Raw genomic sequence first — 14,705 nt, 5'->3', positions numbered from 1 at the left:
TCTTCTTATAAAAGTGATTCTGTATACTTTAGTGAAATAAAACATCAAATATTTCAAGGACAAATTTTTTTAATGAAGTCGAATTTTAAAAACTCCCATTCAAAAAAAATATGTACGCTGCGGAGTGAGTTACTTGGTAAGATAAATATTATATACAAACATAATTATATAGACACAATGCCAAACTCTGTTGAAATAATTGTATTCTTGGGAACTGACTAGAACGAAAGACGGGTTTTCAGTTATATCAGTTTTGTTAGAGTATTAAGGACAGAATACTACAGTAGTTTGACAAAGTGCATGTATGAATAAATTAGATTTCAAATGATACCAACTCTTGTAGGCGTAAAAACTATAAACTATGCTTTGTTTATTTAAGAGGAAAAAAAGGAAACTTTTTTGAAACATTTTTCTGTTTGCATCTTTTTCTTTGACTCATAATTTAAGAAAAAAAAAATAGTCAGTAAAGTGATTTCTAAAAAAGATATTGCTTAATCACATTGACGCAGTGTCTCATGTTAATGTGTCATATTGAGATCTTGGAAATGATGAGAAAAGTCATTAGACCACTTCAATTCCAAAAATGATTTGATTTGAATGAATTAAAGTGAAGTTTCTGATTCTGAAAATGTTCTAGGGGCAAGTGTGATTTTTAAGCTTAACCAAGGTGCAGTTTAAACCCTTTGCCTTTGATTCCTTGATCGTGTCATTCATATATATTTCCAAAAGTCCTTTGAAATGTCATGTGGTGTGAATCACAAGTACAAATACATCGCTTGTGGGGCCAAAATAAATTTTACACAATATACAAACCAATAGATAAAGATCTCATTCTTAGTCTTCAGTTTTAAAACAATGTATGATTCTATGTTTTACTTTGATTATTTTAATTTTATTGAAAAAGTTACTGTGCTCAGTTCATACTGTGCGCCATCTCTGCTTAATTCTACCCGGAAGCATGCTAGTGTAGGAATTTCCGTTGACGTCAGGGCGTCAGGAGTCCATTAGAGCTGCAGCTGTTTGGAGAGAAACAACAACAAAAATTGGCGAAGTGCTCTCAGCTTCCTCGCTGACAGTTCGAGCCACACGAAGCTGGAAACTGAACCTTTATTTCCCACCCGGAGCTCCGTTGGCTTCTAACCACGGCCGCTCTCGGTGAGGAAACTCTGGCCTCCGCTTCCTCCTCCTCCGACTCGGACACCGGCGGAGCGTCGCCGCCCCCGCGGAAGAAGCACCGAGCCTCGGCGGCGGAGGGAGCAGGAGAGCCCGGGGCTTCGACATTTGTAGCAGGCCTACCCGGAGTTGTCTTAGGACTCGCCGCGCACTCTCAAGCCACCTCTGCCATACACTTTAACCGAAGTGCTGCCAACACCCTCGGCGGTAGTATGCAGGCAAACGGGGCAGGACAGGGACAAGAATCCTCCGAGCTTTCCTGCCTGAACAGCGCGCAGAACGGGGAGTCCTCCTCGGTCGCGGGGCTCCACTCCAACGGGCTGCTCTCCGGCACGGACAACGGCAACAGCGTCGGCACCAGCAATGGATCCTCGACCGTGTCCACGGCTTCCACCTCGGACGTGGGCTCGTGGAAGAAGAAGAAGCGACTCTCGCAGGCCGAGGAAGATGCCATAAGATTAATAGGACAACATCTCCACGGACTTGGGTTAAAGTAAGTTTTTGCCCACTTTGTCAGTCCGCGGGGAAGTATTGTGGGCATTAAACGGTGGTTCTGGTATTCTAAACCACGATGGAGAAGGTTGACTTATTCGAGTAAATCTGTGAAAATAGCAGCTGGTGAGAGCTCCATTAGTGTGCTGGAGAGACACAAACATGGGGGGATGGGGATGTTAGCTTGTGAGCTCGGCAGTTGGTAGAAAGAAGGGGTCCATCTTGCACAATAACACCTAGCCAGGAGCTAACGGTGCTAGCCTGCGATAAGGTGTTTTTTCACCCGTCAAATCCGGGATTATATCACGTTTCACGGCAAATATATTGTCGTGGGAATCTATTCTCGTGTAACCTCCTATTAATAAACCTTCTAGACAACGTTGTGAGGTTTAAAAAAAAAAAAAAGAAGCATTACATCATCCTATATTAGTGACCTTAATTCAGACCTACATATCCATTTAAGTTATGTTGTGAAAGTGCGATGTCAGTGTCATGATCGCAGTTGAAATAACCTATATTTCCAGGCCATCTATTTGAGGATTTATAAGTGTTTTGTTGCGCATAAATGCGGAGAAAACGTGATGATGTTGAGTTGCTGTCAGTCCGTTTGTCGTTTCCATCTGTAAATGACGGTGAAACTGTTATTTAAGGAATTATTTTCTTTATAGATCGATCTTCGCTTATACAATCCAGCCTTGTCATTTATGTAGCTAGTTGGAGATGTCGATAAAAAAAAGACACACAGTTTGTTTCATACTGGAATTATGCTCTTAACTTTTTTTTTCTGCATCGATTTATTTTCACTATTGTGAGCCAGCAATCTTTCCAATCGCTGTCTTGTATAAAAAGAAAACTGTCTCTTTTTGGTGTTTAAAAATAGAATTGCAAAAAGATGACGCTAATAATAGCAAGAATATAAATATTATCTCTATTTAAAAATGGAGTCTCACAAGCGGATGATCTGATCTGCAATAGCATTCATGAGTGAATTATTATGACAAGTGCTATATAAGGCATCACTATGTTTACTGGGAGGTTGTAAGGGGTGAACGTGCTTTCTTGCAATGAAACCAAAGGCCCTACATTTGAGTGGGGGGGGGAGAAATAAAAGTGAATCACTGTGGCAGCCAGCTGGTAGGGAGGATCAACACAGAGGCACTGCAACTCTGCTGATACCTGAGGGTGATGTCATCATGCTGAAGGTGTCAGCCATCATGTTTCACCCTGTTTCCCCCGCACACCCCACGAGACCTGGATGTCTCGGTGACATTTGTAATTAAATGCTAGTTAATGATTGAGCAAAGAACGTCTTTTATTCACCTAGGCCTCTCAAAAAGAAGAACAATTCAATACATAATGAGCTCAACTAATTAGTTTCTTGTATAACAAAGCTCAATACCTAAACGTATACATATAAAAAAACAATTGTTGTCATGGATTAAGTGTCGGTCAATATGTTTAATTTGGTCTGATGAACGTCTCTACATTTTCTCGCTGCAGTCAGACGGTGGACCAGCTAATGCAAGAGTCAGGGTGCAGACTGGAACATCCCTCAGCCACCAAGTTCCGAAACCATGTCATGGAAGGAGAGTGGGACAAGGTTCGTATTCGATTGTCTTGGTTCATTCGTTACAAAATTATTCGTCAATAGTTATGTGCCAGTGCTACTAACTAATATACGCTTCGGCCAACTGTTGCTTATTAAAACTGTAATTACTTAAACTTATTAAAACTGATCTGTTGACCACTCATCCACTAACTACTGCAAAATCATGTCCCACACAACTCAGCAGAAACCCACCTGACGAGAAGCATTATGATGTGAATCTTCTTTTATATACGAGTAATACACTTAATTTTTACTTCCATATACTAGCATAAGATTATTGACAGGCTAGGACCGTGTAAAGAAACTCTTTGTCCTTAACAGTAAATGTTTTTTTGAAGCACTATAACTAGAGAATGTTTTACAAGTGATTTAAATTACTAAAGTCATGTATTTTTCATATTCCTGTAAATGTATGTGTAAAAAAAGAAATTAAAATCATAAACTGTTGATTTATATTTAGTTGTATCTGTTGTGGTTTAAAACCATCTTTATGACAATAATGTTAATAATACCTTTATGTGTAAGCTTCCAAGTTGTACATACGGTGTGTCTATGGTATTGAATTATCCAGCAAGAAATCCTGTAATAACTTGTGTTTTCCTTTTTTAATTATCAGTGGATCCTGTACTGGCAAGAAAACTGCAGTGCTCACCATTTCTCTGTGTCTCCCCTATTGAACCTCTCTTTGCTTTTGTCCAGGCTGAGAATGATCTCAACGAGTTGAGAGCACTGATGCATTCGCCCAATGCTATTGTGGTAAGCTCCCTTTGCTCGAACCTGAATGTGCACTGCCAATGAAGGAGAAGCTGGAGGTTCCAGAATAACACCATAGTATTGCAAGCATCGTTTTTGAGTTGGATAGGAAGCGATTTTGTTCGGATGATGAAGAATGAAAATTGGCTCTTAAACCAACATAAGATGATTTATTGCATATGTATCAGAATTGTAGTTTTACTTTAATGAATTCAAACATTTACAGACTAATTCATACATTTTATTTGTACACAACAAGTCATTAAATAAATATAATTTTCTTTTTTCAATTAAATATTGATTTGCTCATTCTTGACATCTGTAGTTAAATTTAGCATTACAGAATTATAGATGATTAGTTATACTTAAATTAATGAACTCAAACTCAAAATGTACTCAATATTTTGTTACTGAATATGACAATTAAACAAATTAGTACTTCATTTTGTTGTATTTGAGTGATGTAATAAATTATTAGATTTGTATTTTTAATCTTGTCTTTACTAGAAGTTGGCTGCATATGTTGCTATGCATTGTTTTTTGTTTTTTTATTAATTTAGTTGTCATGCTTGGTACAGAAGGGAAACACATTTACTGACAATCTAAGATAAAACTTTCTGCTAAACTTGCCAATATTGGTGATGATGATCTTATAAATGAGTGAGAAATTCTCTATCATTTCCCTTAGCTTTTTTACACCTTAACAGCCATGTGTTGGATGTAGTGAGAGATTTTTGATAACCCAAAGGTGGAACATTAGGAAAAAATGTGAACAGATGATTCTTATTTATATCCCATCCAATTAATGACATAAATATCAGGAACTCACTTTTATTATTTCCAATACCAGTGTGTATTAATGTGGTTCCTTCGGTCAAAAGGTTGAAGACACTTCTTGTGGCGAAAGTACAGCCTTAAGATGCTTAAACAGAGCACAGAACAGGGAGTCCTGCCTTTAGATCTTATTCTTGTTAGATGATAATGTTGTTTTCTACCTATTTATTTGATTGAATCTCTGCGCATTAAGTCTCCACTCTTCATTACTGCAACAAAAAAAAGACCTTTTATGTTTCTAATAATTCTCAGTAATGTTTTTGAGAAATTCGAAATTATAAGATCTAATTTAATCTGTAATTTTTTCTTTGCTTTCCCTGTTTTTATTCAGCGGATGAAGTTCTTGCTGCTGCAGCAGAAGTACTTGGAGTATCTAGAGGATGGCAAAGTCCTGGAGGCACTGCAGGTTCTTCGAGGCGAGCTGACACCACTGAAGTACAACACAGACCGTATTCACGTACTCAGCGGGTAAAGTTCCAACTGCTGTATTATGTCTGTCTTTTGACCTCAGAAGGTCAGCATTAAAAATACCTTTTTTGTTGTTCTAGTTCCATGTAAACAAACCACAATACTGCTACAATAGTGGCAATACTGACTAAGGGCATTGCCTATATCTTACATTCTTCACATCAAATTAATAGTTGCCCTCATCTAGGTTATAACAACCCCCTTGCCCTAGTAGTTTTCAGGGTTTGTAGTTTTACCTCGATGGTCATCTATTAGCATTCACATGATCATGACTTGGCTGCTCTCTCTGCTTGCTCGCTCTTTATTCTTGTGTGATGGCTAAACGAGTTGTCACCTATTTCCACTACTTTAACTTCTACTTCTGTTAATGTAGTTCCTGTTATAAATGTGTTGGTATCGGCGATATCAATTACCTACCGATCTCTGTGTTCGACCCATTTTCACTCAAGCAAATCTTTTTTCACTTAAAAAAAAAAGATGAAAATGATTACTTTTATTGCAAAATTGCTGTGATTCACAAAATGATTGTTTTGTAATTTAAATTAACATTTCAATTTCCAATTGTCAGTATGACCTGATAGATGTACGATCACAAAACATGCCCATATTGAAACCAATTATTTTTCATAGCCAATATTATGAACAAGTTTCTTCTGCTCTAAATGCCTCTCAAAACTAGTTAAGGTCTTAAAAAGAATATGTTGGGATCTAAATAAATAACCATCCATTAACAGAATCAAAGTTAATCCTCTTTACACTTTAAAACAGTCATTGCTGTTTCAAACACTGGCCTCCATTTGTTAATTTTTGTAATTTATGAATTTGCAGAAACCAATTCAGCTACCATTTTAAATTCTTCCTGCAATGCTTCTCTTTTGACCAACTGGTTTATCCATCTGTCTATTTAAATCCTCTCATCTTAAAGCACGTTCTATAGGGTTGAGCTGTTGTTGTCTTGTGAAATTGCTTTTGACTTTTGTACTAATCGTGACTTTGTGTGCTTCTGCTTGAGCTGAATTTTATTGTGCTCCTTATTTTTTATCGGCCATTATTGTGGTCTCTTAGTATATACATATATGTGTGTGTGTGCGGTTGCTTCTTCTCAGTGGATTTGATTTGCTTGAGCATTGTGTTTGTGTCTTTACTCAGGTACCTCATGTGTAGCCATGCTGAGGATCTTAGGGCAAAAGCGGAATGGGAGGGAAAAGGCACAACCTCCCGTTGCCGACTGCTCGACAAATTACAGAGTAAGAAGATGAGTTCTATTATTGCTGCAGGATTCGTTCTTAACCTCCATCTTTTATCACCTTGTAGCGTATCTACCCCCTTCGGTGATGCTGCCCCCGCGGCGGCTGCAGACATTGCTGCGGCAAGCGGTGGAGTTGCAGCGAGACCGCTGCCTTTATCACAACACCAAACTAGACAGTAGCCTGGACTCGGTCTCTCTGCTCCTTGACCACGTTTGCAGCAGGTCAGCACCAAACAGTTTGCTTCATATTCTTGACAGATTCCGCATTTCGTGACAACATTTGTATGATCAGTTCACTTTAAAATGACTTGTCTTTTTGTGGATGTATTTGTTGTGTAGCTCAATACTTTTTAAGGCAAATAGAAGGACTGTTTCTTCAATTCAAGAAAGAATAATCGCTGTACGTCAAATTCCTCATGTCACTTGTTTTCACCATCATTTCAAGCCATATTTATCAATGAAACCAGGGTCAATCTGTCAACAACAATCCCTTATAGAAGTTATGTTCTGTACGAGCTTCACAATAAAATGAGACCCCATGATGTTTGCTTTAACACAATACCCACCACCCTTAATGTTATCATTATTGTTATTTTGGATACCACTAAATGCGATGTAGCTACTTTAACTTAAATGTTCATTTGTATTCAAATTTGTACTTCCTCACAAAGTCCATACTAGTATTAAGCATGCATAACAATGTTGTTCCTTACCATAGATTTATTAACTTTTGGTGTAAAGCATTCAAATATGTCCCCGAGTGTTTGGAGAATTGTTTTTCTTTGTATCCCTTTTCCTTCATCTGCACATTGAGATGATAATCTTTTGGTGTTTTGGATATTTTACCTTATCTTATACTTATAATTGGGTCATATAAGTAGTGAATCTGTGTAAATCATGCAAATTAATAATGACCGCTTTTTATAAATCAGTTTATCTGTGCTCTTGGATCATTACTTGGGTTTTCCATCACACTTGAAAATGTGTCAAAACTCTCAAATTACCTAAATGTTTGAGTTCTTCCATATGTTACAATATTGATCTATACAAGACTCCAAGATGTATGTTGAGTAACTAACTGTCATCTCTTGTGTTCAAACAGAAAACAGTTCCCCTGCTACACACAGCAGATTCTGACAGAACACTGTAACGAGGTGTGGTTCTGTAAATTCTCCAACGATGGCACTAAACTTGCCACTGGCTCCAAAGACACCACGGTCATAATTTGGCAAGTCGATCCGGTGAGTGTACAGCAGTGTTATTGTCGGTTTTGACTGTCCACCACTTCTTTCTCCACTGAGGTATATAAATAAAGTGTTGAGTTGACTTTCCCCTGTTGCCTGGAAATACAGCAAATAACAGGATTTGAGTTAAAGGGTTTTGAATCCACTTGTTTTGTTACATAATTTCGACTTGGGCTGACTGCAGCCTGAGACCAGTGTAGTCAGCCATCTTTATATTCCACAATGGTCCCTTGTGTCACGCTTTTATTGGGCTGCATGAAAGAAGAACCCTCAGTGAATATAAGTCAATGCATTGTTGTTGAATTTAAAGCAGCCTGTTCAACTTGTTCAACCCATATCTTTTCCCTATCAGGGTCCAACTGTTGTCTTATCTTCTCGCATTGATTTTTGAAGGAGACTCATCAGTTAAAGCTGCTGCGTACTCTGGAGGGACACGCATATGGAGTCTCTTACTTAGCCTGGAGTCCAGACGACACTTACTTGATCGCTTGTGGACCTGACGACTGCTCAGAGCTCTGGCTTTGGAACGTTCAGGTAACAGTTTGACTTGGTAGTATTATTATTGTGTAACCAAATGTCATTTGTTACACATTCAAATGTAACGTCATGCTTATGCTGCTTGTTTAGCATGTTTGTCTTGCCAATGATGTTCTGTCTGTCGACTGTGCACTCAATGACCTGTCGTCTTTTTTCTCCCTGTCCCTCCCCCACTCGTGATGTTTTTAAATCTTTCTCCCTCCCCCACGACTCTTATTTCTCCTCTCTTGTTGCGGCAATCCTTACTATGACCAGACGGGGGAGCTGCGGACCAAAATGTCGCAGACCCAGGAGGAGAGTCTGACCAGTGTGGCGTGGACACCTGACGGCAAACGCTTTGTTACAGGAGGACAAAGAGGACAGTTCTATCAGTGTGTAAGTAAAAATGGTTACTGACGTGTGCATCCTCACTCTCTCTTGGTGCCGAACAACCTCATTTTTAACTGCATTTGTTCAAGATGTAGGTTACAATAACAAAACCCTGCTGATAATGTTTGTTTGTCAAGAATCTGTTTACCACTTGCTCTGACCTTTAACGGGCAGCCAGAGATAATGGTGTCACAGGCAGGATTGATCTTTCAGCCATGAACCCACTGACCCTGTTACGATCTGATTTGTGCGGGGGGGTTTACTGCGACAATTTAATGAGCCTGTGTTCAACACTCGCTACTGTCTAAAGAATAGTATTTCAAGTAAAAAAAACAGTACTGAGCAGGTTTAATAAATGTTGTGAAAAATATAATCAAAACAGTTAATAGTTAAATTGTCACTGGCATGATTGAACCTCTAGTGAATTGTTTGTGTTTAGACCTTTATTCCCGAGTAGTGCAGACTTGCCAAGGGACAAGTGGGCTATTTTTGGCAACAATAACGTATTATACTCGTCTAAACATTTTATTTCAGACTTAAAAGTCCTGTTGTTTTATTCGTATTTGTTTTAGTTCAGTACAACGAATATAATCCTTCTCTGCATGTTGATTTTTTTCTGGATTGTTTTTCAATGTCATCGGTTTTGAAACTGCACAAGGATATTACTAATGGACCTTTTGATTGATAGAACATCGCTCTCATTATCTGTCGTATTTAATCAAGTTTCTGTATTAACTGACTCAATGTTTGGCAAAATAACCCATGAAACTGTTGTGTGTTTGCAGGACCTCGATGGTAACTTGTTGGACTCTTGGGAAGGTGTGCGGGTGCAATGCCTGTGGTGCCTGAACGATGGCAGGACGGTGCTGGCCTCAGACACACACCAACGTATCCGCGGATACAACTTCGAGGACCTTACAGACAGAAACATGTAAGTGATTTGAATCTTGTAATTCTAATCCAATCATCCTTTGTGAGTTTTTATTGAGTGGCCTTTTTTTCTGTTTTGCAGTGTCCAAGAGGACCATTCTATTATGTCGTTTACAGTTTCTAAAAATGGAAGATTAGCTTTGTTAAATGTAGCAAATCAGGTATGTATCTTCATATTTGAAGTTAAGTTCAATGTAAGGATGAAGTGTTCTTTTTAATATAACTTGATTCACTTCTTTAGGGAGTGCACTTATGGGACCTACAGGACCGTGTACTGGTGAGAAAGTACCAAGGTGTGACCCAGGGCTTCTACACCATTCACTCATGCTTCGGAGGACACAATGAAGACTTCATTGCCAGTGGGAGCGAAGGTAGATTCACAGCTCACCAAACAGACAAAACTGAAATCCAAATATATTAAAGATGGATTAAACCTCCATGTAACCTGTTGGACTGGGTTGTCTGCTCGGACGTAAAATGATATTGTTCTGAAGAAGTAACATTAACGGGTTCCTCCTTTTTTCACTTTGACATCCGTCATAATATTTCATAAACCCGTCTGCCCTGTTGTGCGTTGCAATGGCAGGTATTTGCTGTGTAAGTTTAGCTCCAGAAACCTTCAGCTACTTATTCTTCAACAGCAAGATTATATTACGACATTTATTGGTTTAACAAAGCGACATTAATAGCAGAGGTCAGTTATAAGGCATAGCTACAGCTAGCTTCAACAAACGCATTAATACATTATACTTGTTTTTATTTTGAAGACATCGAAGCGATTACAAATAAAATCAACCACTACTTAAATGAAAAATCTGCTAGAGATCTCTCCTGCTTTAAACACTTCAGGATGGTCAGGATTAAAATGTTAAGAACAGCAAAACAAATTGATAGTTCAGGAGAAGAGCAGCTGTCATTAGACGGTCTGTTCGCTCTTGACCTTGAATTTCTAGAAAAAGTCACAGAGCCACTCCTTACCTGGGATTAGTCACCGCTCAATACTTGAGTCACACAACATTTCTTGTAAATCAAGCCAACTCTTCAAGCATTGAAACTTGTTTAATAAATGGTTTCCTTCTCGTATTATATTCATTTTTGCTATTTAAGCTTTAACTTGGTGAAATATTTATAAAATGAGTTGCTATGGAAAAATAGACCTCGTTGTCTTCTCACCTTTGACTTGTTGTGCCGTAAAATGGGCCAGAAATAGGTCCCCTGTGAGGAAATCTCTTTTGAAGCCAAGAAGTTAAAAGATGAGGTCAACATCGTCCTACTTTGAGAAAGTGAGGGAAAGAACAAAAACAACTTTACAGCCCCAAGCAGTGTAGTCACTTTAATTCTGTAGGAAACTATTCATACTTTTGATTTGTTGCCAACATTAAACAAGCAGCAGTACTTCTTCAAAATGTGTTGCCATCAACTGATTTTTATTTTATAGAAGATTAGTGCTGCTTTGTTATGGTTATGGTGAGGGCTGGGTAAACAATTGATTTATTACATTTCATTGAAACTTTACAATATTTATAAATTATGAGGGTTTCCTTGGGAGATAATCCAAAGCGACAGCCTGTACAAGACGGAGCATACTTAAAGTATATTTATATTGTTTAAAGTGAAGAGAAAAATAAATCTACATTGTAATAAGACCGCCTCAGAACCTTATGACTCCAAATCGAATCGTTTAGGAAACGGGCAATTATACCCGGCCCTAGTAATGATATAAACCCATTAACGGTGTCATAATTGTTATAATTATATCATAATTACTGTTGCGGTAAACTTCAGTTGCATCATGAAATAATGGTTTTAGTGTCCTCGACGTAATGACAACTGTAATATTATAAAATTAGGTATGTCCTCTAATTTGATTAAGACAATCTCAGATTATTGTTGATGAGCGACGGTGGTTTAACTGTACATTTTCTTCTGCAGACCACAAAGTATACATCTGGCACCGGCGTGGAGAACTTCCCATTGCGGAGCTCACCGGCCACACGCGCACCGTCAACTGTGTTAGTTGGAACCCAACCATCCCCGGACTTCTTGCCTCGGCCTCAGATGATGGCACAGTGAGAGTTTGGGGTCCAGCACCCTTCCAGGACACGCAAGAGGCCGATGGACTGAATGGTAACTTCAGCTTTACTATCTTACCATGTACCTTCGTTATTGTCATGCTTTTCTTTTGCATTGTAGTCTTACGCAATTGGATAAAACTGAACCTCAATTTTACCTCAATTAGTTTAATCCTAAACTAAATGGATGTATTGAATACTACACTCTTTTATATTTGTCTGTTAAATGTGCGATTTTTCTCTTTTCTTCCAGAAAACTGCAGTAACATGGACAGTTGATGAAAGCTGAAGAAGCAGAAGACATTTCTCTTGAACAATAATCTAAGAATCCACAATACGTATAAGATCTAAACAGGCATCTACTTAAAAAAAAAAACACAACAATAATGCAAGTCTAGAAAATCAAATCAAAGTGACAGAGAAAAACAAACGGGACGGATAAATAGTCCCGACCGACCTGAAGGCAATGACGGACATCCAATCAGTGTCCTCATTGAGACGCAGAAGCCAGTGCTCAGCTGAACATCGACCTCCCATCTGACGGTGAGCTGTAGCTGCAGTTTTGTCCTCCTCCAACCGACCTGGCTTCCTCCATCTTGCTGCATGACTATGGCCATGTAAGGTCTCCTGGAAACTGACATCCACCTTGAGCCCGAGGCACATCACAGCTCTGTGATGCCTCGAGACAGGCACCTGTTCTTAGACTTGTCTGCTTTAGCACTTAAAGCGTGGACAGGGATGGGATGACCTGAGGGGAGAATACTACACGAGGGGATATAGCAACTCTTGTGTATGTATTTCTCCGCTTTCTTGTCGCATTGATCGGTTGGACAACGTCTAAAAAAAATCGACGACAACACGGTGACCAGTTGACAAATCGAAGAAAAAAAGGCTATGTTTAATGTTGTTTTTTTATGATAGTGATAGCAAAATCCTCATTTAAGAGGGGAATCTTAGCTAAAGTAGCGCCCGTGGAATGCTTCAGCAACATGATTCCACTTATGTCCTCCACATAAATAAAAAAAAAAAGAAACGTTTTATTCATAAATGAATCTTCTCATGGAGAGTTGCTGTATTTTCCGCCGCCTGACAACGCCCTGACGCTCCACGTAGTTGCTGCACAACCTCATTACATCCACCAGTTGATGACGCAGGTGACATATCAACAAGGAGTCGGGGTTCCTCTGTCAGGACGTTAACGATGACCCTTCCTCAACGTAGATCCTTTGAGACATGGAGATTTAGTAAACATGCTGTCACTCTTCTGTGTGTGTGTGTGTGTGTGTGTGTGTGTGTGAGCGACCGTGATAGAGCATGCACACGCTTGTGAGAGTTTTGTGGTTGCAGTCATGGTTGGCGTGTGTTTTGTATGTGTGTTCAACTCACACCAGCAGAAGACCCCTCCCTCCCCTGTGCCCTCTAATCCCAAAAACTAAAAATTGTAAAGAGGATTTTAAACCAGTTCTAAGTTATCCAAAGCCCCCAAACGGGACCTCTGAAAAACAAAATCCGTGGAACAAAGAATACTTGAGAGCCATTTTTTTTTTTGAGAAAAAGTTTAGTTTTAAAATCTGGGGCTTTAATTTTTACATCCTATTTAATTTTCCTGTCTTACTGTGTGGCATTGACACAGCACTGAGTTCTAGGACTTGTTTCGAGAGTAAATGATTTGCTTCAATAAGCCGTTAGCAGTGATTGTAATACTTGTAGTTAGAATCAGCCCGCGAGGGGGGAAAAGGAAGCATCAGTAACACACGTTTGAGCCGACACTGTTCAGGGTGTGAAAGTCCTTCAACACAAACTGCCTTCCTTTTCATACAGTTGCACATCCTCCACCCACCTGCTGCACTTTTTCTTTAGCTCACTCACACCGAAGGCTCTGCAAAGGCATCAGCCTTGCAACCATTTTGCAACTTTTTTCGATTTAAATCAAAGGATTTATCGCACAAAAGCAGCAAAGCCTCATAATTGCCTCTATGCACCTGAGAAATGGCCGATAATCCGACTCAAATCACGCACATCATCTCAAGTGGAGGGCTGCCCCCCTGGACATTCACCATTAACACCCCCCCAAACCCCACTCTCGAGCCAGGTGGTCAGTGCGCCGCTCAAAGCTTTCTTCCCCTTTTTTCAGGGCATGTAATAACTATTTGCTACAGACTGATATACAGTAAAATGTTTAAAACTGTGCTTTTCTGTCTGTTTTTACTGAATATTTTGTTACTTTAAGTTTTTGTTCACATTATATCTTTTTTTTTTTTTTTTTTTTTGGTTGACCTTTACCCCTGTATGATCATATTAAAATATAACCAGACGTTTTGACTCCTTGTTTTACGTGATTTCTTTATTATTATTTTTATTTCATTTGTTCATGCTTTACTTTGTATTTCTGTTGGATTTTCTCGACCACATCAAATAGATATGCACAGTAACACCCATGCTCACAGGAAGAAGCGTTAGGTGTGTTACATATAATCAATCAGGGTTGAACTCTCCACCCCTCGCCTTTAACAAGTGTCCATGTGGGATTGTACCGCATGTCTGTGAATGATCTCCATCTAGGTGTGCCATTGTTTCAACCTGTCCACTGTTGGGCTGGCAGTCCCGGGAAGAGCCTCTTTTTCCATTAAATCAATTGAGCTGTGACTGACAGAGCAGATACTTTCCCAAGATGGAGTTGAGTTGTGATCTCTCCATGTGGAGCTCCTTTTTGTTTTTTTGTTTAATTTACCAGGAGTCCTGCAAAGGAAGGTAACCAGGTGATGCATGAACGTCTTCAACCGCCTTCTTTATACGCCGTTGCTCTACTCTTAGTCTCTGTACAAGGACAAAATGTCCAAAGGGAAATCAATTCCAAAAAATGTCATTTCTTCATACTGTCATAGTTTATAGTTTTTGATGAGCGCATACTGTGACACACAAATAAATAATGATACATTTCAGACACCATTAGCCTTGTAGTTTTTGGGAAACTT

The 14,705-nt window shown here is 39.1% G+C and overlaps 1 protein-coding gene across 1 annotated transcript; it reads left to right on the top strand.

Moving 5' to 3' along the window:
* The first annotated feature begins 954 nt into the window (after positions 1 to 954).
* LOC148062240 (WD repeat-containing protein 26) lies at positions 955 to 13,238 on the top strand. The gene is made up of 14 exons (XM_087812324.1): positions 955 to 1,666; positions 3,166 to 3,265; positions 3,974 to 4,030; positions 5,193 to 5,329; positions 6,479 to 6,576; positions 6,644 to 6,800; positions 7,681 to 7,819; positions 8,216 to 8,356; positions 8,615 to 8,734; positions 9,514 to 9,659; positions 9,741 to 9,819; positions 9,900 to 10,029; positions 11,591 to 11,785; positions 11,984 to 13,238. Exons 1-14 carry the CDS (start codon positions 1,386 to 1,388, stop codon positions 12,007 to 12,009), a joined length of 1,806 nt encoding a protein of 601 aa, XP_087668450.1. The 5' UTR covers positions 955 to 1,385; the 3' UTR covers positions 12,010 to 13,238.
* The last annotated feature ends 1,467 nt before the right edge of the window (positions 13,239 to 14,705 follow it).

This window comes from Callionymus lyra, chromosome 17 (assembly GCF_982586985.1).
Source record: "Callionymus lyra chromosome 17, fCalLyr1.hap1.1, whole genome shotgun sequence".
NCBI classification, from domain to species: domain Eukaryota; kingdom Metazoa; phylum Chordata; class Actinopteri; order Syngnathiformes; family Callionymidae; genus Callionymus; species Callionymus lyra.
The sequence above is the reverse complement of the archived record's forward strand: the minus strand, read 5'-3'. Positions and strand labels throughout refer to the sequence as shown.